The sequence below is a fragment of the Leptinotarsa decemlineata genome, unplaced genomic scaffold (genome assembly GCF_025532065.1).
Source record: "Leptinotarsa decemlineata unplaced genomic scaffold, Ldec_3_MD MMD2_P_RNA_scaffold_9, whole genome shotgun sequence".
Taxonomy (NCBI): Eukaryota; Metazoa; Arthropoda; class Insecta; order Coleoptera; family Chrysomelidae; genus Leptinotarsa; species Leptinotarsa decemlineata.
In genome coordinates, this window is record NW_027412536.1 from 10,774,561 (window position 1) to 10,800,821 (window position 26,261).

The window sequence follows — 26,261 nt, forward strand, 5'->3', positions numbered from 1 at the left end:
TTCTTCTGGCTGTTTTCAACGTAATTCATATCCATAATTGACCCAAATAACGAATGATTAGAAATTCCAGAAAGTTTTTTTTCAAATCAATACGGGAGGAGGTAAACTATAATTTGAATCCAATTAACAGTCTTAGGGATTATCTTCAAAAAATTATATCACTGCAGTGAAATTATTATTGTTTCTTCAGTGAAATACAAACTATCATTTTCAAGTAACACTCCATTGTGATATTTTCACTACAAAACAGGAAAACATGTTTTGCTATACTGGAACATTCATTCCAGTAAGTCAAGGGTTGGAAAGATGCCATCTACTCTTTTAGCCATTTCTATTGATGGGATGAATTCAAGCCCCTCCATTTTCAGAATAAAGGTTTGAAACTTAACCTGTTGGAGAGTATGGAAATAAACAAATTCAAACACTCTTAATATCTGATGAACGATCAAATTGAATTGAATAATTCCCCATTATTGAATTTCTTTATTTCCAGGTAAAATCGTTAAGTATGTTTACTAGATAAGTACTTTTTGATCATTCCCATATTGATTTCAATTTAAGAGCCACCGGTAGACAGCTGTTTCAGCCTATTGGGCATCATCAGTACCGGGCAGGCGGTCCTCGAGTGAAGACAAAATAAGAAAAACCAAGTAGAATACTTGGATGATTTGTAAGACATAAAAACTTGGCAAGTTGACTTGGGTGTCACACGAATAGGTGGTTCCACTTATGTTTCGCTTGCGTTTACGTAGCTATTTTTATTGAATACTTTCTTGGTTTTTCTCATTTTGTCTTCAATCGAGGACCGCCTGCCCGGTACTGACGATGCCCAATAGGCTGAAACAGCTGTCTACCGGTGGCTCTTAAATTGAAATCAATATGGGAATGATGAAAAAGTACTTATCTATTTATTTTTTGATTTTCATGGAATTATTTTCCAGCAGCATTTATATATATATTTATATATATATATATATATATATATATATATATATATATATATATATATATATATATATATATATATATATATATATATATATATATATAAAAACAGAATAATTAGTGACTGGATTAACTATAAATCGGTTAAATTCGTGAGGTTGCAGTCAATAGCTGGGCTGTTACAAAGAAAACTCTTTGTTATACGTCAAGCTTTCGGTATATTTCACACCTTCGTCAGGACAACTACAATAATAAGATTATATATCTTGTAAAAAATATATAAATATGGAGAACTTACTAACGTGAGAATAAAATATAAAATGGTTCAAAAACAGATAGAAGAACATTAATAAATGACAGTTAATAAAAATTTTTGGTTGACAATGTCAAGTGGGAAAATTCTGAATGATACTCGAATTACTAGATCTTTTATTTTCTCTATCATATTTCAGTAGGTACGTGTAAATTTTGCTAAGACTATCAATATCAGTTCGTTTATTCATTGAATGTTCTTCATTATTAATATGCATCATTTCCAAAAATATTCTTTTAGTTGTATTGGTTTCTCTATCTAAAATATTTGGATTTTCAAAATTCATTTTATGATCCTCTGAATTAATATGTTCTGTTAATGTTAATGTTATATATATAGTAGTTTTTCGGGGATTCGGTCTGATTAGAATAAATATTTACTCTTTTTATATAAAAACCATTTTAAACAATTACAACCCATCTATTCAATTTACCATAGAAAAAGAAAAAAACAAAACAGTACCTTTTTTAGATACTCTTTTAATCAGGAAAGATGATAACTCTGGGATTTTACTAAACCCACTAATTCAGGCAGATATATAAACTATTTATCCTGCCATCCACAAAAAATGAAAATTAATTTAGTTCTAGGTTTAAAAAGTCGAATAGAAAAAATTTCTCATCCTACATCGGTAGAAAAAAATTTAAAACAATTATTCCATATTTTATTAACTAATTCTTATCCTCCAAAATTTTTAAATAAATTGTTATATAATACTTCATCTAATATCATCAACATCAGAGAGAACAATAAAGCTGAAAATCCAAATTTAAAATACTTTTCCATTCCTTATGTCCCTGAATTGTCCAGCAAAATAATAAACGTATTTAAACAAGAACAGAATATAAAAATATCACTAAGGAAAGTTAAACCCTTAACTAAACTACATTCAAACTTGAAAGATGGAGATCCGTTATCTGAAAAGACACATGTAGTTTACGAAATTCCCTGCAACAATTGTGATAAGATATATATAGGTCAAACAAAGAATAATTTAAAAACCCGCATAGCTCTTCATAAAAGTAATTGTGAAAATTTAAAACGAAATTCTTGTGTACTCACACAACACGTTCAAGATAATGATCATTCAGTCAATTATACTAACACCAAAATTCTCCATTTCGAACCAGATTCAAATAAAAGGCAATTTCTGGAAATGGCTGAAATCAAAATTAAAGAAAACAATATCAACAAAAAGACAGACATCGACAACCTCAGCAAAATTTATTCATTTTTACTAACAAAAATATAAATCTGAATACATCCTGTAATATATATATATATATATATATATATATATATATATATATTCATTTATTTATTTATTATATCCTTTTTATATTACAGCCCTCGATAAAGCTAATAAATATTAGCGAAAGCTCGGGCAGCTAAAAAGAGTAAATATTTATTCTAATCAGACCGAATTCCCGAAAAACTACTATTCTTTATATACATACGGTCGTTACGGTCGTTACACTATCAATTATACAGGGTGTCCCTGGACTTCCTCTTTTCCTCTCGGGAATGTATAGATGGGGTCAAAATATCACCAGTACTTCATATAACTTTTTTTCCTAAAAGTTTTCGTAACCAAGTTACGGGCCCTCGAAGTTACAAAATGAAAAATGTTTTTCTTTGATAACTTTTCAAGTGAATATTCAAAATCATCCAAATTGTGGTAATTGACTAAACAAATGAATTCCGTCGATGAGCTTTCATGCAGGAGTCAGTTGTTTTGCTACAAAGTCAGGAACGGACTACCCCCGATGGTCCACACCCCAAAACTTTGAAATGACAGATATTTTTCAATATTTTTCAACAAAATAAGGTTACTTGGACAATTTTATGAATAAAAGTACTCGTGTGGAAAGTCGATCGGAGCAACGAGTCTTGATAAAAATGTAGTTCTACTCGACGACATCAAACCCGCTCGTCCACCATTATTTGAAATGAATAATTATCAAAGCAGAAATAATAATGATAACGTTAATTCAACAACATTTATAACAGGAATAATATAAAGTATGCTAAAATGAAGTCGTAAACAAAAAGTACAGTACCTATATGGAAGTTTAAGTCACAATTGTGATAGCAGATATTTTTTCAAAAGAAATATCAAGTTCTGTAGATTCGAGGTGTTTTTAAACTAACAAGCTACTCTACTATGAAATATCGAATTCATTCCATATTTTATATGTACATAATACGTGTGGAATAATCACGTTTCGTGTTGATCAGTTATCTGAATCTCATGAAACTCAACATTCGAATGTTTCAAATTCGTCTTCACAGCTAAACTGTTGAGGAGTTTCACTGATAATTATAATTTTATGGGAGAAATTCTTTAACACGAATCTAAATTTAGCTGAAAAAACGCACATCGGAAAATATATTTACTATACTAATAAAAAGCAAACGAATGAACTACAAAAACGGCTGCACATGATCAGGTGAAAAATATCCAGGGAATGATTATGTTCCATTTCTTTCACAGATGTTGACAAAAAAACCTTTTAGAAAGTTTTGATAAAAAATGAGAAACTGGAATGCGATTTTGTTTTGTTAAGTGGTGCGTTGTCATATGACTATCATTGTATTGTCAATATTCTATAGGATATTTTGAATTTTTTTGATATGGCCGAACAGTTTACATTCAATGAATATGCAGATATGCATGTATTTTATGGACGAGCATTTTATAATGCTGCAGAAGTTCGTCGTCTGTATTCCGAGCATTTTCCCAATCGAACGGTACCGTCAAGAGAAACATTCGAGCGTGTCGATCGCAGCTTGAGGGAGACAGGTATGTAATAATTGATAATTAATTTGAGCACGTTGTTTTATTTCGATATTATTGTAGGTACAGTTTTGCCAAAACGAGGTGGTGAGGGCGCTCCTAGGACTGTACGTACCGTTGTATTGGAGGAAAATATTTTGGAAGCCGTCGCTGATGATCCTTCAATGAGCATCAGAAATCTATCAGAACAGTTCCATACATCCAAGTCCGCTATTCATAGAATAATTAGGTAACAACTGCTCCACCCATTTCACATCCAGAAGGTACATGCCATGACACCTCAAGATTTTTCAGCACGACTGGAATATGCCAATTCGTTCATGGATAGGCAAAGAGAGGATGTGACTTTTATTAATCGAGTTTTATTCACTGATGAAGCAGGTTTCAGTAGAGATGGAGTTATCAACTCTCATAATCTCCATATATGGGCCGAAGAAAATCCCCATGGGATATTGCAAACCAAACACCAACGGAAATTCAACGTGAATGTTTGGGCTGGTATCATAGGAAACCATCTTATAGGACCATTCGTTCTACAGGACCGATTGAATGGAGAACGTTATTTGGAGTTCATTCAGAACGATTTGAATGGACTTTTGGAACATGTTCCATTGCAAACCCGAAGAGATATGTGATTTATGCATGATGGCGCTCCTCCTCATTTTAGTTTGATTGTGCGTGACCATCTGAACCATATTTTCCACAATAGATGGATTGGTAGAGGTGGGCCATATTCATGGCCATCGCGGTCTCCGGATTTAAATCCATTGGATTTCTTTCTGTGGGGGCATCTAAAAAGCCTTGTTTACGCTACACCTATTCACACAAGAGATGCATTGTTGAATAGAATAACATTACATTGTGAAGCCATACGAAACGACCTTGGAATGCTATTTCAAGTACAGAGAGGGTGTCTTCGCAGACTAAGAAAATGTATAGAGAGAGAAGGTGGTCATATCGAGCAGTTTCTGTAGCGGATTTTTCATTTCTGTTTGCTCTTGAGGCTCTTGAGTTTCGTTAGTTAAACGTGTTTGCATTATAAAAATTCGTTATGAACATTTTACCTATCATTTCCATTTTCCTTAAAAACTAATATTTTCGAATAATGGTAGACATCTCAGGATAAATGTTGTTGAATTAACGTTATCATTATTATTTCTGCTTTGATAATTATTCATTTCAAATAATGGTGGACGAGCGGGTTTGATGTCGTCGAGTGAAACTACATTTTTATCAAGACTCGTTGCTCCGATCGACTTTCCACACGAGTACTTTTATTCATAAAATTGTCCAAGTAACCTTAATTTGTTGAAAAATATTGAAAAATATCTGTCATTTCAAAGTTTTGGGGTGTGGACCATCGGGGGTAGTCCGTTCCTGACTTTGTAGCAAAACAACTGACTCCTGCATGAAAGCTCATCGAAGGAATTCATTTGTTTAGTCAATTACCAAAATTTGGATGATTTTGAATATTCACTTGAAAAGTTATCAAAGAAAAACATTTTTCATTTTGTAACTTCGAGGGCCCGTTACTTGGTAACGAAGGATTTTAGGAAAAAAAGTTATATGAAGTACTGGTGATATTTTGACCCCATCTATACATTCCCGAGAGGAAAAGAGGAAGTCCAGGGACACCCTGTATATGTATGTATATATATATATATATATATATATATATATATATATATATATATATATATATATATATATATATATATATATATTTGTGTTTCAATCAACACCCAATCAATCAAAGTGTGTGCGCCAATGTCGGTAGAAGGAAAGTCAGAGTTTATCGCAGGTCTCCTCTTTCCCCGTAACCCGCGCGGACGCGAATCTACCGCTTTCAATTCAATCTGTGTCGTAGATATTGGTTTGCGAAATCGGTTTATTTTTTATATCCATGGTAATCACCTTGATGATTACATAGAAAACGAAATGTCGAAATTTCCAGGAATTACTGTAGGTAACAATGAGTTCACTATTGTTTAGCATATTGTTAGAATAATTTCACAAAGTGACTACTCGAGCAGAGAAATCTGTCAAAAGCCTCTACATTCAGAACTCGAAAACCATTAATAAATGGATTCAATCCGACGCAATTTTTCTTCACTGATTACAGTTGTATATTGCTCTTGAAGACTAATGTTGAACGTCAAATAATATCAAACAAGGTTTCAACAGATCAAGTACTGCCTTCGGAAACAATCTGTTTAATTTGTTTGAAATATGTTTTTCCGTTAACTAGCTGTCGCACCCCAACGAACGACAACCCTCAGAAGTCGAAACTTGTGCGAGCTAAGGACTAACGAGGTATTACCTTTTAACGTGTGATTCCTAACACGTTCTTAACACATTCACTACATTGTACAATTTTTCTCCATTAGGGGCTGCAACGAATGAAATATGACAGTAGTTAGGAAGAAAAATTGTTCAGATCACTTTCATGATTATTTACACAAAAAATATGTCAACTTGAATTGAGGGTGAATGCTTTCTTTCATCCATCAATTAGTATTTACTCATATTTGAAATTGTTCAGTTATCTTCTATAAACGCTTTAATTTAGACAATGACAATGAAAGACAATGAAAGTAATTTATGATTAATTTACTGATCATATCATCACAGGAATAGGTATGAATGGAACGAAATCATAATAAAAAATATTACAATTGATTAACACAATATTTGTAGCTATAATTATACACGGAAATAAAAATTTTATTGAGAATTTTAACCTCATTTTGTCGAACTGGCAATCCAATCTTTTTGTCGAGCAGCAAACAAGTATTTGGTTCAAAAACATACTAAACTATCACGTGCGATTTCTATCCAGAATTGTGTAATCTGCCGGAACTGACCTATTCAGGTTGTCGCGACTGAAAATTTGTCGGATGAGTTATCGACTTTTTCAGGCAATCATGAGTAATTTATATTTAGATGTAATGTAATTAAACAGTATCGCGCTATCGAGACATGTAGCGATGATCATTTATTTGTTTATTTATTTATTTCATATGCTATTTCACAGGATGAAAACAATAACAGAATAGGGAGAAACAGTGGCATTTACAGATATGTACTCACATAATCTATATAAAAAAATTAAAAACAGAACATTCAGGTAGCTGAGAAATGTCTTTTGATTTCTATAATCTGGCAGTTGTATATATCTAGGACACGACTAACAGAATTAGAGGTATCGCACATTGTATAAATTGGGAATTTTTTCATGATATTTGTTCGCGGAGTATTGAGATAAATGGTGACACTATTCCTAGATGACTGCCTAGTAACCCAAAAATTCAACATATGTAACAATTTAGAGCAGGTAATGATATTGTTTATGATTTTGAATAAAAAAAGAAATGAATAATATTTACGCCTCACCTCAAGACTACAAAAATTGTGAGTTTCAAGCAATTAACAATAGGGTATTACTACAGTTTATTCATGGATGAAAAATATACAAAAGGATCAATTTATATACAAAAATCAAGTCGAACATAAATTCAATAGGCTGTGAATAAACAGTATAATACACGAAAGCTTAGTAGTTGTTTACAGCTGATTCTCGGCCTCCCCCCACCACTATGACGTATTAATTGCTTTTTTTATTGGTTGTTGTTTGGTGAAGTTTTTTTGTTGTGCAGTGAAGTCAAGGCGTTGTGACCTTGAAGTGTCTGGTGCATGGATCGTTCAGATTTTTTTTCATATGAGATTTTGTGTGTTTATGTGTGTGTGTGTGTGTGTGTGTGTGTGTGTGTGTAGGAGAATGCACGGTACAGGGTTTCATCATGTGCTTGTTTGTCTATGTACAAACATACGTCTGCATACTTCGAAGATCCTCCAAGTAATAAATGCTCCATCGGTGTGAGGGTACCAACTTAGTAGTGGAGTGACGTCACAGCAATAACCGTTCAACGGCTAGAGAGCGACATGTTCACTCCACGACGTGTGGCAGAGTAATGCGTATTCATCGGTCTGCCCTCACCTCTCCCGAAGCGATGAAGGTTCGCTCTAGCCCCGCTATCGATGGTGACACAACGGCAGCCGAGGACCGTTTGCCTAGCGTCTACCCTCTCCGAGACCGCAACGACCACTGCTTGCTCGTATATCGACATCTGTTATCGCATTCAGTTGGGAGGTAATCTTGGCGCATGTAGTTGAGAAGTGGGGTTGGCTATGACGTCTTGACAGGTCCTATCAGAGTGTATTTAAGAAGCGTACGAGTGTTGGCTATGTCAGTTTACATCAAGTGAGTTAGTGAGAACTATTATATAAAATGTATTCCTGTGACTGTGGTAAATCTTTCACTCGTAGTGATAATCTTCGTCGGCATCAGCTCCAGAGTTGCCAAGGAGGGCCTGCAGTGAAACGGGTGAGAGTGGATAATGCAACACCTATGTATACGTGCAATTGTTGTAATGTGACAATTCCTATGAGCCAAGTGAATTCTCACCGAAGAACCATGAGTCATAAAAATAATGCATGTGTTCAATTGTCTGACGGTGTTCAAATTATAACGAATGCATTCAATTGCCGCATTGCTACATACAGGGTGGAGAGTTCGATTGTAACCAGTGACTACATGTCATTTTTCAATAAGATTAGGCAGAAGGTCATTGAATTACTGGAATCAGCCATCAGGATCCATAAAAGCATCAAGGTGAATATGGAAGTTTTTGGGAATTATATTCTTCAGACTGATGATTCGAGGGACACGAAGTCATTTAATTCCCAAAATAAAATAGTGGACCAATCTTCAGATTTGAATGCTGTTTTTGATGGATTCCGTGATGTAATTGTGGCTCAAACGACTGAGTTCCAGGATCGTGACTCAGGTATTTATTTTTTAAAAATTTCAATAAGATTGAATAGTAATATTTTTTTTTTTATAATTCAGGTTGGGCTTGTGAAAAAATATTGTTTCTCGAGGTCAACATTAATAAATACAGTCCACTGGAAGGACGTTCATATGTGAAGCTGCCTCAATGTATTCAATGGAAGAAAGCTGTTGTGAATGTTCGTAATGAAGATCAATATTGTTTTGCTTGGGCTATAACATCAGCATTATATCCTGCAGATAGTCGAGTGTCCGAACTTACGTCATATCCACATTTTTCCACTGTTTTAGATGTCACAGGTATGGATTTTCCGGTTAAAGTTAATAATAAGAGTATCGAAATATTCGAAGATAGGAATGATATTTCAATTAATGTTTACGGTTTAGAGAGTACATTTGAGAAGGGTAAAATGAAGTATGAAGTGATTGGTCCATTGCGATACTCACAGAGAAGACTCCGGAGACATGTCAATTTGTTGTTTATAACTGATGACTCCGGTAATGGTCACTATTGTTGGATCAAAGATCTTTCAAGATTAGTTTCTAATCAACTATCAGCTCATAGACAGAAAAAATATTTTTGTGACGGATGTTTGATATATTTTTCTGATGAGAGATTGCTTTTACGTCATAATATGTATGATTGTAATCACATTAGTACCACAACACCAACTACTAATTTAAAGATCAATAAATATGGTAGAATGGTTGCGGAAAATAAACTAATGTTTGAAAACTTTGAGAGGCAAATGAGGGTGCCATTTGTAGTGTATGCTGATTTTGAATCAGTGCTTAAACCGATTCATGTGAATGAGCCAAATCCTGGAAGTTCATACACGATTAAAACATTCAAACATGCCCCATATTCATTTGCTTATTTGATAAAGTGTTCATATAATGATGATTTGACAAAATTTGTTACATATAGGGGTGTAGATGCAGCTCAGAAATTTGTGAGTAGCATTGAAGATGATTTGAAAGAGATACATGAAAATCATCTCAGAAACCCTAAACCAATGGATACACAAACTGTCGAAGAAGAAGAACAGTTTGTTGCAGCCAGAACTTGTGGTATATGTAATAAAGCATTTACTGATGGTGACGTCAAAGTAAGAGATCATTGTCATGTCACAGGAAAGAAAAGATCACATGCCGCTCACTCGAAATGTAATTTAAATTTCAAAATACCAAACTTCATACCTATCATTTTTCATAATTTAAGTGGTTATGATTGTCATTTATTCATAAAAGAATTGTATAGGAATAAAGAGAAAGTTGATGTTATCCCGCAAACTAAAGAGAAATATATATCTTTCACGAAGCATCTCTTTACACACAGCTATACCGATAAAGATGGTGTGGTTAGGAAGAATTATCTCAAAATGAGATTTATCGATAGTTATAAATTTATGACTAATTCGTTGGAGAAGTTGGGTGCAAACTTGACCTCCGATCAATGTTTGGAGATGCACAAACATTTCCCACAAATTGAGAAATTCAATTTGATGAGACAGAAAGGTGTATTTCCATATAGTTTTGTTGATGACATTGACAAATTGAATTATCCATTACTTCCGACAAAAAATCAGTTTTATGACACACTCAATTGTGAACATATATCGGAAACTGATTATGATAGGGCTAGAAATGTTTGGAATTTATTCGAGTGTCAGAATTTGGGGGAATACTCTGATTTGTATTTGAAGTCGGATGTATTGCTACTATGTGATATTTTTGAAAATTTCCGCACCACAAGTTTAGAGATATATAACTTAGATCCGGCACAATATTACACTGCACCTGGATTATCATGGGATGCCATGTTGAAGTTCACTAATGTTGAATTGGAATTACTAACTGACATTGATATGATTCACTTTTTTCAAAAAGGTATACGAGGTGGAATTAGTCAATGTAGCGAGAGGAAACATATAGCAAATAATAGATTTTTACCCAATTATAATCCCAATGAACCTTCCACATTCATTACATATTTAGATGCAACAAATCTATACGGTCACAGTATGTCACAACCTCTACCAACAAGTGAATTTACATGGTTGACACCAAATGAAATTCTCAATCTTGATGTGATGGATGTGAGTACTGATAGTCCGTATGGGTATGTATTTGAAGTGGACATTCATTATCCACAAGAGTTGCATGATAAACATTCTGACCTTCCATTTTTAGTCGAAAAAATAATACCACCTCGTACACAATCGAAAATTCCCAAATTAATTCCAAATTTGAATGATAAAAGAAAATATATTGTTCATTATAGGAATCTACAGCAAGCTGTCAAAAATGGATTGATTGTAATGAATACACATAGAGTATTGAAATTCAAACAATCATGCTGGATGAAACCCTATATAGATCTTAATACTGAAATGCGTAATAGGTCTAACAACAAATCTGTTAAAGATTTCTATAAACTAATGAATAATGCGGTGTATGGAAAGACAATGGAGAATGTAGATAATCGAATTGATGTTAGACTCGTTACACATTGGGAAAATATAAAGAAAAATATAGGTGCCAGCACTCTCATAGCCAAACCAAATTTCAAAAATTGTTCAATTTTCACTGATAATTTCGTTGCCATTCAATTGGGTAGAGTGAAGGTTCATTACGATAAACCATTATATTTGGGATTTTCCATATTAGAATTATCTAAAACAGTCATGTATGACTTTTTCTATGGATGCATCAAACAACACTTTGATGAAAATGTCTCTTTACTTTACACAGATACCGACTCGCTCATTCTTAAAGTAAACACAGAAAATTTTTATGAATTCATAAAAACTAACATAAGTAGATTTGATACATCCAATTACAGTATAGTTAACCAATTCAATATTCCAGTAACAAGTTCAGTCTTGGGTAACTTCAAAGGTGAATTTCCAAATGATCCAATCATGAGTTTTTATGGTACAGGTGCTAAAGCATATTATGTGAAATCTGTTGATGGTGAATTTAAGAAAGCCAAAGGGGTTAAACGATCTGTAATAAAGAATGAATTGACATGCGAAGATTATCAAAAAATCGTCGAACAAGGTGGTATGATATTCAGAAAGATGAATTCATTTAGAAGCGTGTTACATGATATGTATACTGAATTAAAAAATGAAGTTGCATTATCATATCACGACGATAAACGATTTATCATTCCGAATACTACCCACACTCTTCCTTGGGGTCATAATGATATTGAATTTTATGAAAACGATCCAAATGAGAACATTCGTTGGATAAGTAATATTATTCAACAATCACAATCTCAGGAGACTCCATTGGATCAATTGATTAATTTATTATCTGCCGAGATCAATGATTGAAATATCATTCAATATCTTCAAAACCGGAAAATTCAATATTGATATTTATGTAGCCATTTATAATTAATAATATATGATAGAAGTAATGTGATATTAATGTATTATGTATGTATGTATATGTATTACTGTAATGAATATAAAATGATTAAAATTTTATTTGTATTATTTCTATTTCCCTAATCAATTACTGCAATATATAGTATAATGTAAATGACAGAAATATCAGTTTGAAGAGAATCATCGTAGAGTGCACAATGTCTAAAACAATCGATAAGTTTGGTAGAAAAAGAAAATGGGGTGGTAATGTCATTCGAGGTCCTCCTGGGAATGGTTTTAAATTAACAAAAGATGGTCATTATGACATGCAAAGGAAAATATTGAAAAATACAAGTGAACCAATTGACAAGAGTGATTGTGTAACTGTATCATATCTTGAGGGGGAAATTAATGGAGCAAAGGAAGTTATACTTCTAGCCCTACAAGCTGCAATACAATCCACAATAGGCAATATTGCTCGGGACGCCCGGCAAGCATTTGACGATAAAATTGCAGAGGCTCGGATAACTTTCACTCGTAAATTTGACAAACTTACAAGTGATGTAGACATAAAAATGTCTGACATAACAGCGTCTACAAATAAAAAATTTGATGCTATGTCAAACATAACAGGGACTACAATGAAAAAGTATGATGTACTGGAACAGAGAGTTGAAGTATTGGAGAAAAACCATAAAGAAGTTTTGGAGAGAAACTATAAAGTCAGGCCATCATCATCAGGTGGACTGGGATATCCAGGACTGAACATTAATCCAAATCATAGAATAATACAACCAAAACCAAAACCAACTGATGATGTATTAATGGAACCAACATGGTGAATGTATTCCCTCGTTAGGTTAGGTTAATAGTTACGTTAGGTTAGCTGCATAGTTACGTTAGGTTAGGTGTTAGGTTAGTATTCCCTCGTTAGGTTAGGTTAGGTTAATAGTTACTGTAGGTTAGGTTAGGTTAGGTTAGGTTAGGTTAGGTGTTCGGTTGCATAGCGGTAGGTTAGCGTACTAGGTTAGGTTACGTTAATACATACGATAGGTTAGGTGTTCGGTTGCATAGCGGTAGGTTAGCGTACTAGGTTAGGTTACGTTAATACGTTAATACGTTAGGTTAGGTGTTCGGTTGCATATTATGTTACGAACGCGCGCGCGAAGAGGGCGTAGATGTCTCTCCAGATGTCCCGCCTACCTGGGGCCGGAGGCCCCACCCACCTGGGCGGAGCCCAGGCAGTGGGCGTGGCCCATTAGGGCCACGCCCCCCCCCCCCCCCCGTCGCCACCAACTTTTCGGATACCCCGCCCCTTTCCGAAGCCCCGCCCCCTTTCCGAAGCCCCGCCCCTCCCCTCCCCGAAGCCCCCCCCCCCCGACTCCCAACATTTGCGCATGTACACCCCTACCCTCATCGCGCATGTGCGCTCCCACCATTTTCCCACCGCTCACGCATCGAAGTCGATACCCTCCGGAGAGCACTCCACAACATTCAGTTCGAGAAGTCATCTCATCGAGAGCAGTCCACTCCACAACAAGGCAGTACGTTCCAACGACCAACTTGATATTTGAGTAAGTACATTAGGAATGTTATTTTTTATATCAACTAACTTTGTATTATTTCTTCTTTTTCAGAATGGCAACCAATACACAGGAGGTGAATAATGCTGTGGCGTCTATTCTGCCGGTGTCCGCTGACCAGGAGGAGGCAGCATCTTCGAGAGCGGTGACGGTTGACCAGCCAACCACTTCGCGTTCGCGAGTTAGGTGCAGATCTTCTAGCCCTGACTTATTCGAGGAGGAGGAGGAAGTCAGGGCTGTGAAGAAGGTTTGCCAACGACCTGCAGCAAAGGTTGGTCCTATTTCAAAGTACCGAGCTACTTGCAATAGGACTAATCCTTATGCAGGTAGTTTTTCGACCTCTCGTAAGAGGGCCTCCACACCAGCAGCAGCACCAGCAGCAGTGGAAATTCCGAGGAGTCCTTCTCCGGAGTTGGTGATATTGTCGCCGTTGGTGACGCGACTACCACCGCTGCCAGCGACACCGGCGGATCCTGAGGTGTTGGTGCCACAGCCTATCGGAGAGGTTAGTGAAAAGATGAGTGTTTTTCTGCAGAGATGCAAGAAAGCAGAACGAGCTGCCCGATCTAGCGAGGCCGCGTTGGTTACCATGAAGCGACAAATGGCTGAAATGGATAACCGACGGAGGGAACTCCAAAAGGAAATGGCCGAAATAGATCGGAAGTATGCATCTCTGCAGGAAAGGTGTAAAGCAGAGACCTCTTCGATAAAGCTGTACAAAAAAATAGTGACAGTTATGGACACTCTTTTTGTAGATGAAGTGTAAATATAATATTAGTTTTAGGTTAGTTAGGAGTATTTAATTATGGTAGTTTTAAGTTTATATTTGTTAAGTTTATATTGAATAAAGAAAAAGGAAGTGAAATAAAGGGTGTACACTGTTTTTTCGGTTTGGTACACATTGAACAATGCGATGGTTGGAGCATTTTTCTTCACTTCCTCTTATTATTATTATTATTTTTTTTATTTCAATTCCAAGTTCTTCTAGACAAATACCTCACATCAATTTTTGTGTTCTCTAATCACTTGTAAATAATTTCATGTGAAGAAAATTCAAAAAATAAAAAATAGACATGTTTCATAGTGAAATCGACAAAGTATATTTCATTTGTATTTTATCCATTCAAGTATCTCTTTCATTGAATATGTCTTATGTCACTTTGCAATTTACCCCTACTCATTGAATATGTCTTATGTCACACTACAATTTACCCCTACTCAATGTTCCACTCCTCTCCCACTCCCTCTCGAAAGTATAAAAGTAGAAATCATCTGATGAAACATTCAGTTGATCAGCTAGCATCGAGATGGAACCCGATTCAACCTCCGAACCCTATAGCTGCCCGGATCAGGGGTACAACTTCAATTACTGGGATAACAGCCAGGTACAGGTTGTCTCTTCCACCACGGAACCCCACAGTCCGCCATACGAATACCGGGATCACGACATCAGGATGCAAGTTCAGCATGTCAGTGGCAGTGACGAAGGACACTTGGATGACTCGGAATATCCAGATCCTGACGGATGGTGGGACCCTGCTTATGATGACATTGTCCCAATGAGTAGCGACGACGACGATGATGACGACGACGACTCTGGTGATGATGCTGATGACGAGCTTGACGTTAGACGTCCTCCACCATCCCCTATCCTCATCGAGGATAGTCCTCCGCCATCCCCAATCCTAATCGATGATGATGTCCTCAATTCCGATGATGACATATAATCATCTACTCGTCCATCATTTCCTTTCCTTTCCTTCCACGGAGTACACACTTTTTGGTTGGTGTACACGAGGCACTGCGAGGCTGGGGCAGTGTCTTCCTCCCTTCCTCTCCCTCTTATTAGTTTTTTTTTTCCATAATAATCACTAGAATTTCTCCTTATAATCGCTCAGAGTTTCATTCTTGATGTTTTCGAATCTCAAACACTGTTCTACATTTCACCCCCTCCATTTCATTTCTTCCAATATAAATATAGCAACAATCCCAGTTCTATATCATTCTTCCACAATGTCGAGTACAGGACCCATCCAAGTACATGAAATAGATTCAACGTCTGATCATTTGAGTACAACCTTCGCTCAATTTCTGCAACGAATCTATGATCTTCCTGATGATTTCGCAGAACGAGTGGAACAAGGTATTCAGGACGACATAGATGCTGTTGACGATAATAATGCGGATGATGTGATTAGTATATCATCTGATTCAGCTGATTATGACGACGACGACATCATGAGTATATCATCTGATTCAGATGACTACTATGAGGATGATATCATTAGTATATCATCTGATTCAGATGACGATACCATAATTATTGTTTCTGATGATGAGGAGCGTTAGTCCATATCATTGCATGGATTAATAAAAAAATAACAGCCCTTTTCAGGGCTACAATTAAAGACTGAAACAATAAAAAAAATAGCTCTTTTCAGAGCTACCATTATACTTTCAAACAGAAACAGATTCATACCATTGTTAACATTATGTTAACATTATAATCTCAAACGAAATATATGTATGTGAAAGTATTCATCATTATATGCATATGAATGATTGACAAATGCCAACTTCAACTTTCATTTAAAGTAGTACTCATCATATGCATAGATATTCAATGACTATCAAATTCCAAATTTCGACTTTTCAGTCAAAGTAGTAATTTATTTGTCATATAATGTATAGATATTCAAAGACTAACAAATAGTAATTTATTTGTCATATAATGTATAGATATTCAAAGACTAACAAATTTCCAACTTAGACTTTTATTAGTCAAAGTATTCATTTGTCACATAATCTATGAATACTAATACAACTAACTACTGTTTGTGTGAATAATGTAGCCCTGAAAAGGGCTGTTGTTTTTTTTTGACCAGTAGGTCCACGGTTATTGTGCCACAGATTGGACATTATTACATATAATACATGTAGATACTCGGGTGAAGTTTGTTAGTGGCCTCTCGCAAGCTTCACACCAATTCTGTCCCATTTCCATAATTGAGACAGTGTTGTGGGTGTTGACATGGGCATACCACCCTCCATTATTGTTTCTATGCGAATAAAACCGAAAGCAGCACCAACATAGTTTTTTGTTCTCTCCATCTATTGTGCTGATCAATACGTATGCATCCAATGCACAATACAAATCCAAGGGATCTTCCAGTGTCTCACTGACATTGAGTGTTCGCATACCGATCCTCATAGCACCATCACCTTCAGTTGTGTCAGCTTCTATCCCTTCATCATCTCCTTCTTCATCCATGACCCTCTCAAACTCCATCACGTCATCATCTTCGTCGCTTTGGTTGGCCTCGTTTTCAACTTCGTCTATCTCATCTTCATCGACTCCAACATCTTCTGCTTCAACTATTACTTCCTCTAGCGGAACATTGACATCCTCATCATCTGATTCGTCTATCCAATTGTTTTCATCAACAGCAGCTATTCTATTTAATGCAGCATTTATTTTTGCAGAATTCATCTTGTTGTTATTTGCTCACAGTTGTAGAGAGTGAATGAATGAACTCTAGGTTTGCAAGTCAACTTATATAGGAGGTGATGCGACTCCCACTTGACTCGTTTAGAGTGGAATAGTAGGAGAAGTTATCCCACTATACTTCCACATGATGTTGATTTGTATAAATAGAGATCGTAGGTATAGGAGAGAGCATTCAGAGTTTCTGTAAGTCATCTCTTTATATTTCTAATCGAATTAGTAAAATGCCGTTTCCAAAAGAGTGGAATGAAAAACCAAAAGTGTGTGTCTACCCAATGATGATTGCAGGGGCTATTGTGTGCTACTTTTGTCAAATAAGTAGACCTAAGGATTCAATCAATCCATGTACTGGTATGTGTAGTGATTGCGTGTTGCGGATTCAACTATCGCCTCCTTCTCATCCACCGAAGCGAACAAAATCGGATTATCGTCAACAACAGTTACAGTGTCTGAAGTGTTCCGAACCTATAATATTTAACAATATAGGTATCTGTAGAAATATTTGTGGTACCTGTGCTGCCGTTCCAACTCCACTGCAACGTTGTTTGCGTTGTGATACATATTCCATGAATTGTTGGAATCATGTATGCAATGCATGTAGAAGTACTTGGGATCTGTGTGAGAAGGTTGGTCAACTCTACCCCAATAGGAGAATCCATTTTTTTCAATGTTGGTGTTTGACGCACGAGCAACAACTATTGAGGAATAGAGTCAAAGAACGTTCCACATCCACAGAGACATATTAACATTTTTCATTTTTTATTATCGTTATTGTCCTCTAGTATTAATAAATATATATATTTTGAATTTATTTGTATTATTTTCTAACATTTAAAAATACATGCATGCAACACAAAGTTTTCCTCTTAAATGACAAAGATTGTTACATGCGTGAATAGTTTAGTGAGAGAGCGCATGTGCCAGTTGATGAAAGAGCGCATGCGCTAGTTTATTTTCTTCTATAAATGGTGAGGTCTCAGTAACATCATCACCTTTCCTATCCACATTCTATTGCTATCACATATCATTCCTCAGACCTTAATAATCATGAGCTCTATGCCGCTATTGATTGCTGAAGATGGTTCACCACTTGTTGATATCGATCAGACTGATTTTGAAAATATTCCAGTATTACATTTATCGAGTCAAGATTCGATAAATGATTTTGATATTAACGACTTCGTTAACTTTGCAGATGTGCCAGAACCAAATGAGCAAATTATTATTGAAAATCCGATCGTTTCGCAATTATCATCACTCAAACACTCTTCATCTACCCTTCCTCTTGGCGTTGATAAGAAATCTAGAACAATCAAGAGGAAGGTTACTAAGGCATCTTCATCGATTGTCACTGACTTCAAAGAAAAGAAAGAATCCAAAAGTGTTGTGCGACAGAAAAAACCCGCAACGAAAAGTGACAGATCGAAGAGGAAGCCAAAAGGTACTCCTAAAGAAATGAAGAGTGATTTGAAAGCTGAACCGCTATCTTCTTTCAGTCCCCTCCATCGGTTTGGGGAAATGAAAAGGAAAGCAAAATGCCGTCTTGTAAAGGCACAGATGACTATTGCTGAACTTGAAAAGAGTGAGCGAGCTATTAATGCTAATAATGAAACTCTTGAAGCATTAGATGCCAAGATTGCATTAGCGAAGGTTGAATTGGCTAGAATGTCTAAAGATGCTGATGAACTCCGTTCAAAAATTGGTAAAGATAAGCAATTCCATCAACGTTCGAGAATGCAAGCTCAGGCTGAGCTTGAGGAGTCGACTAAGCTTTATGAGACAGCATTATCAGTGAGAGATAATTGGCAAAAAGAGTTGGATACTGCATTTCAAAGTGACGGCGATTAGTTTTGGGAATGATAATGTGTTTTCAATATCGTGAGTTGAAAAATATAAGCGGGAATGGAGTATACAATTAATTTGGTTTGGTATACACAGAACATTGCGAATGGCTGGGGCAATGTTTACCGCTGCAATATTTTTCAGTTCACATACTTATAATTGAAATGAAAACAATAATGAACTTTAATATTACTTTATTCATAAAAGTCACTATTATATACATTTAAACCATATTTGATTCATCAATCCAAGAATTTTGTTCGCTAGGAAGGCCTAACCACTTTACATATACTTTATTTTTTCTTCTCTTCAACACCTTCTCAATCAGATATACGTCAGGATTCTCGGTTCGTAATAACTCTTCTTCGTAAAAACATCCTCTAATCGGCTGTTCATTCATATCTTCAAGATTATAAGTCGTTGGGATGGTTTTATTAATTTTAACAATCTTGAATAGCTCCGTGGTAAAATTCGCAGTGTAAGACTTTTCAAAAATATGTTTGTATTTACTTATACGTACAATATCATTTAATTGGAATTTGGGTTTACTTTGTCTTCCTCCAATTCCATTGATACCCTTGAATTTTAATTTTGTTGTTGAATCAACATTGATGGGTGCCATACCTATTGTACGATGAACTTTATTATTATATCTACTAGTTATAATTGGAAGAATATCAAGCCATTTGTGGTGACCTCTCATCGAAAATTCCTTGTAGAGCCATGCCTTTATTGTACGAATCACTCTTTCTGCTATAGCTGCCTTCTTTGTGCTAAATGTTGAATAATGATTGATATTATATTCTCGCATGAGAGATGAGAAGCTTTTATTGAAAAATTCTTTCCCTTGATCGCTTTGTATGTGTTTGGGGGAGTATTTGGCTTCTTTCAGTACATGTTTCATTGCATTAGTTACTGTACTACCTGTTTTATCTTTAACTGCTACAGTCCACAGATATTTGGAGTAACAATCTATCACTACAAGTATATATCGGTATCCTTCATTACTTTTTGCATAAGGTTGCAGTTCAGCTAAATCTATTTGCCATAGATCTGCAAAACCTTTGATGGTGGTTATTCTTCTACGAAAATTACGTCTTGCAGGTTTATGTAATTCATTAACAACTTGTCGTTTGACATCACTTATTTCATTAGTCATTCTATTTCAATATGATTAAAGAGAAAAGGTGATAATGTTACTGCATTGAATGATGATGTGACAGTGATCATTACATGTGAATATGTTAATATATTATACCTTCTTCACGTAATTCTTCAATTATTGAAATTATTTCATTATCATGTCCGGTATGTCCGGCTGACTTTGAAGCTACCAATAGTCGTAGGCGAGCAACTAACTCTTTCGGTGAATTCCAGTACACATAATTCACAGGTTTAGAATTATATATTTTCTCCATTTTCACTCGTTTGAGTGCTCCACCAATTTTACTTCTACTTCTTATTGGATATTGTCGTGAGTCTAATAGAGGTTTGATAACTTCACGAAATTTTTTAGAATTTGTATTTTTAAAACCATTCTTCAGATGATATTGTTTATATGGAGCATTCGTTATTTTCAATATTTTGGAATATACTTGACGAGTTTCTTCATTATCAACATCTTGTGGATTCTTCAAAAAAATCATATCATACAATTCTGGACTACCTGCGCATTCATATTTTTTCACTTTATTAGCATCCCAAAATGAAATGTTTCCATCTTTGAAATTTACCACTAGACTTCCCATTTTCAGCTTTTGTGTAATTGGATCCATACGTACGCCAAATGTTCCATCATATGCTGGATTTCTAGATTTTATATTATTCAAATGTTTCATCAAAACATCTTCACCACTTTCATTCATAACAGGTGAGATGTCAGGATCCGAGGAATCGATGTGGGACGATGATGGTGTTTCGAATAGAGTTGTTCTCATATCGTCTTGAAGTGTGCTCGTGTCACTATTCACAGATGATACACTACCAAAAGATTGTTTTCTTCCTATTGGAGTACTCACGGGATAATTTGAAGTAGATTGAACAGTTCCATGATTTGGTGATAACACTGGTGATTTAGAAGTAGCGTTTGATGATAAAACATTCAATGGTTTCATTATGGGCTCATACAATCTTTCAAGTGTCGTACGATTTTCAATATTATCATTCTTGATAGAGTTGAATTTCTGCCTGACAGCTTCTGTTGTCTCTACTAGTTGACGTTTCAAATTTATTTCATTGTTTTTATTTTCAGGATCTTTTTTTGTATTCATAATGCCCTTTTTTTGAATTAAAGCTTAATTCGTTGGTGAAGTGACCACTACAATATTCAGTGATCGAATAAGTTCCAAAAACAAGATCATGGGTATATAAAACTATCGAATCCTTTGCGATATCTACCTTCATCTATTTTTCTATCCTTATCAATGACTAGAAATCCATATTGGTCCTCCCAGCATTTAACACACATCAATTGGAATTGTTTGAATGTTACATCGGGTGAAACATGATCTGAATAAATGTGATGTAAATTCGTCTCATCTTGTTTGAACATTATAATGAAATTGGTATTGTCACGCACTAACTGTTTGGGTACCCGTGAATATGTCTGTGCTAGATAAAAACAATCAACATCCTTATGACGTCCCATACAGAAATATGATCTAATAATATCTTGCTTTTCACATATCACATCATCGAAAATGAAAACAGAATTAGGCTTAGCGTCGGAGGGTTCCACTATTTCTGCATTATTGCTGAATGTATAAAAACCTAATCCTTTTATAGGTTCCAAAACACTTCGCAAGTACTGATATTTAGGTTGATTGAGTGATTTCGAATAGAGATACACATTTCTAAATCTCAGTCCTTGTGGATGTGTTAATAGTGATATCATTGCATTCGTCTTTCCACAATTTGAAGGTCCTATAATGAGTCCTCGAACTGATGATGGAAGTAGTGGACCATGTCTGAATACCCTTTGTCCATTCAATCCACAACCAAATTTCTCATCTAGATTATCTACAGCAAACTTTTCTTTCTGTTTTACAATGCGCATCGTGCCGTGGTTGGAGACTATATAAATGTTATTAGCTTATTCATTTCAATGTGTACCATCAAACGATACGGACGTATTGAAAGTGATCGTAAAATTAAAAGAGGTTGTGGTTTTGTTAATGATTTAATAAACAAACTTCCTTTCGAATTACATCTACCCGGAGGTTATCAATACTGTGGACCGGGTACAAAATTGAAACAACGTTTAGCTCGTAACGACCCTGGAATCAATAAATTAGATATTGAATGCAAAAACACGATATTCAATATTCTAAGCATCCATCCGATCTTGCAGCAAGACATTTAGCCGACAAAGAACTTGAATACAGCGCTTGGGATAGGGTTAAATCGAAGGACGCGAGTATTGGGGAAAGAGCAGCTGCATTACTTGTCACCAACATTATGAAAGCGAAAAGACATATGGGCATGGGTTGTAGTACCAATAAGAAAAAATGTAAGAGGAAACAAACGAAGAAAAATAAAATTAAAAAAGTTGCATTTGGTGCTGGGATAGTCCATAAAGTGCGAAATGTAGTGAAGAAAGCTGGTGGGAATCAATTTGTGACGAATAATAGCAAAAAAGCTATCACTGTGGCATTGCAGGCGGCACGTAAATACCTTAAAGCTGCCGGTGGAAAGAAGAAAATCCGCACACCACGCATAATTCCTGTTCCCAAGATCGGTGGACTTTTACCATTGATACCAATTTTTGCTGGACTATCCGCACTAGGAAGTTTGGCGGGAGCCGCTGCTGGTATTACCAAGGCCGTGAATTCGGCAAAAGCCAGCAGAGCGGCTTTAATGGAAGCCAATCGTCACAATAAAACCATGGAGGCTGTAGCATTAGGCAAACGCGGAAGTGGAATATATCTCAAACCATATGTAAAGGTTTAGGACTATATTTAAAACCATACAAAGCCACAAACAAAACAAAAAACTAATTGAACCCCTACCTCAGAGGCCTCTTACTGATCTCGATCTCAGTTATTATGCACAAAAAATGAAAATTCCACATTTTCGTGGTGTTTTTATGCGTGATAGATTACCATCTTCAGGTCCAAAACAAAACGAGACAGCTATTGTTAATTTAGATGGAATAATGGACCAGGAACACATTGGGTGGCATATAAAAAATGTGGGAAAGAAGTCACATATTTCGATAGTTTTGGAGATCTACCCCCACCATTGGAATTGACTCGATTCTTTCGAAAATGTTCGAATGTAAAAATCAAATATAACTATGATCGACAACAGAAATTTAATACAGTTCTCTGTGGTCACTTGTGCTTGCAGTTTCTCTCTAAATAATTTTCCAAATAAAAATGGATTCAACACCAAAACTGGATCGGGAGGCTATCAAGGGATTGGGGTTTTCACTTAGAATGTTTTCAAAATATGGTACCTTGAAAAAAATGGATAAAGTGATGCTTGCAAATATGCCTAAGGAAGTGATACTTGCATGTGTTGCACATGAGATTGCATATGTTTGGGAAAAGTTGCCTAAGCATCTGCAAGATGACATCGATATAATGAAACATAGATATTGTTATGAGCACCACCACCACGATCAAAATTCAGAATCGGATGTTAATGACGGTCCTATACCTCGGAAATCTATGTGTTGTATTTGTAATATAGAGGATGTGAATATTGGTATCAATAAAAATGATACTTATTACAATACAACACCTTCCAAAAAGTGTAAATTGTCTCAAATGTGCTGTTGCTGTGTACAATAATAAATTGAAATGTGTTTCAAAATATTCATCAGTCATGTCACGAAAGTTCGAGCTACAAGCTGTCGGGACAAGTGTCTTGAGTGCGGATTTTTTTCCACCAATTGAATTGGATAGGAACAGTCGTTATGGATTAGGACTTTTGGGATTCTATGGGTGCAATACAATCAATAATATAACTGAAGCTAATAACTTAGTTAGTTTCAGAATCAGTAATGACAACTCATCGATACCCCAAAAGTTGACAATTGAAATTCCATGTGGTGCTTATGAAATAGAAGAGATCAATGCCGTCATACAGAAACATATCATGTTCAGATTGTTTCATGATAAAAAACCAAATGATGTCGTTGCAGATGATATTTTCTATCTACACGCCAATAATAATACATTCAAATGTGAAATACGATCCAAATATGAAATTGATCTGACACATCCAAATTCAATAGCAGAAATGATGGGGTTCGCTCATGAAATATTTCCACCAAATCAGATACATGAATCATCATTACCAATAAACATTACAACTGTGAGACTTATCCGCTTAGATTGCAATATAATATCTGGTTCATATATAAATGGTGAAGAATCCCACATTCTTTTCTCATTCGATATTGATGTTGAACCTGGCTACAATCTTACTAAAGAACCACACAGTATTATATATATGCCTGTCAGTCCAGAAGGTCGTCAATTGATTCACAACATTACAGTGCGTATTTTGGATGAAAAAAATAACCTTATCGATTTTGGAAGTGAAGAAGAGATTTTCATTATTTTGGAATTGAAGAAAATCGAATAACTGTTGTTATGGGTTTCATTTATAATAGACAAAATCGCATTGAACAATCCCAAACGAGTTGCACTATCAAAAAGAAAGGTGTGCATAAAAAGAAGCTCATTCCACAAGTGTATGCTAAACAGTTAGCACATAACGCTCTGTCTGTGAGTGATCTTAAATTTTTGAAATCGATTGGATTGAAAGTGAGAAAATAACAATGGTGCTCGAAACAAACAATGAAAAGTTGAATATATTCAATGAACCAGTGCTCGATCATTCTCTCATAAGTTTACATGAGCACACATATAAGCCCTATGGATCACCGCTATTCAGGAATTCGGATGAAATCAGAATTGCAATCAATAATCAAGATGTTATACTAGATATTGCCGAGAGCTTCATTTACATAGAAGGTAAATTCACCCCCAAAGATGTAGCGAAAACATGCTATCTCTCGAATAATGCAATTGCATTTCTCTTTGACGAAATTCGTTATGAAATGGGTGGTGAACAAGTGGCTGTTGTTAGAAAACCTGGGATAACATCTACAATGAAAACCATGATATCATTTGGACAATCTCATGCTAACACATTATTGACATCTGGTTGGGGACTTTCACAATTGAAGCAAGATATCTTGGATACAAACAGTCATGTTTTTAGTGGAAAACTACCACTGAAATATTTGATGGGTTTTGCTGAAGATTACAACAAAAGTATCTTGAATGCCAAACAGGAATTGATTTTGATTATCGCTCGATCATTCAAAAACTCATATATAGGTGAAGTTGATGCTGATTTGGAAATAAATAAAATCGAATGGAAAATAAGACATATTGTACCAGATGATAAACACAAGCTTAAACTTTTGAGTAGAATAAACAAAAGCGGTCTGAATGCCAAAATCAAGTTGGCGTATCGTATGTGGGACCTCTATGAACTACCATCATTACGTGGGACTTCTTCAGACATATGGGCCATCAAAACAACTAACGCATTGGAAACTCCTCGTTTTGTCATCATCGCATTCCAAAGTAGTACCACATCTGAAGATAGAACACAAGATATTACAAAATTCACAACTGCTGATATCAATAGTATTCGAGTATACTTGAATTCTGAAGTTTATCCATATGAGCGTTGGAATTTGAATTTCGATAAAAAACTTGATGCTCCTGCTTATTATGCTTTTGAGAGTTTCCAGCGAAGTTATTATGATAAAGATATGAGTGAACCTCTGATGGACATTGGACAATTTAGAGAGAATCCACTATTCGTCATCGATTGTTCCCATCAACCGAATGCAACAAAATCATCAACTATTGATATAAAGATTGAGTTTGAGACGAGGAAGACCAAGTTTCCAGACAACACTAAAGTATATGCATTAATTTTGCATGATACAGTTTTAACATACAATGCATTGGATGGTTCAGTTCATAGCAGATATTGACACTTTTTTTTCACTCTATCATG

General features: G+C 35.4%; 2 protein-coding genes across 4 annotated transcripts in view; one reads left to right on the top strand and one right to left on the bottom strand.

Moving 5' to 3' along the window:
• Hk (potassium voltage-gated channel subfamily A regulatory beta subunit hyperkinetic) overlaps positions 1-26,261 on the bottom strand; it is a 190,666-nt gene that overhangs the window by 52,791 nt on the left and 111,614 nt on the right. The window lies entirely within an intron of this gene.
• Positions 13,662-15,324, top strand: LOC141480530 (uncharacterized). The gene is made up of 2 exons (XM_074170603.1): positions 13,662-13,858; positions 13,922-15,324. The coding sequence occupies exons 1-2, from the start codon at positions 13,707-13,709 to the stop codon at positions 14,631-14,633; spliced, it is 864 nt and encodes a 287-aa protein (XP_074026704.1). The 5' UTR covers positions 13,662-13,706; the 3' UTR covers positions 14,634-15,324.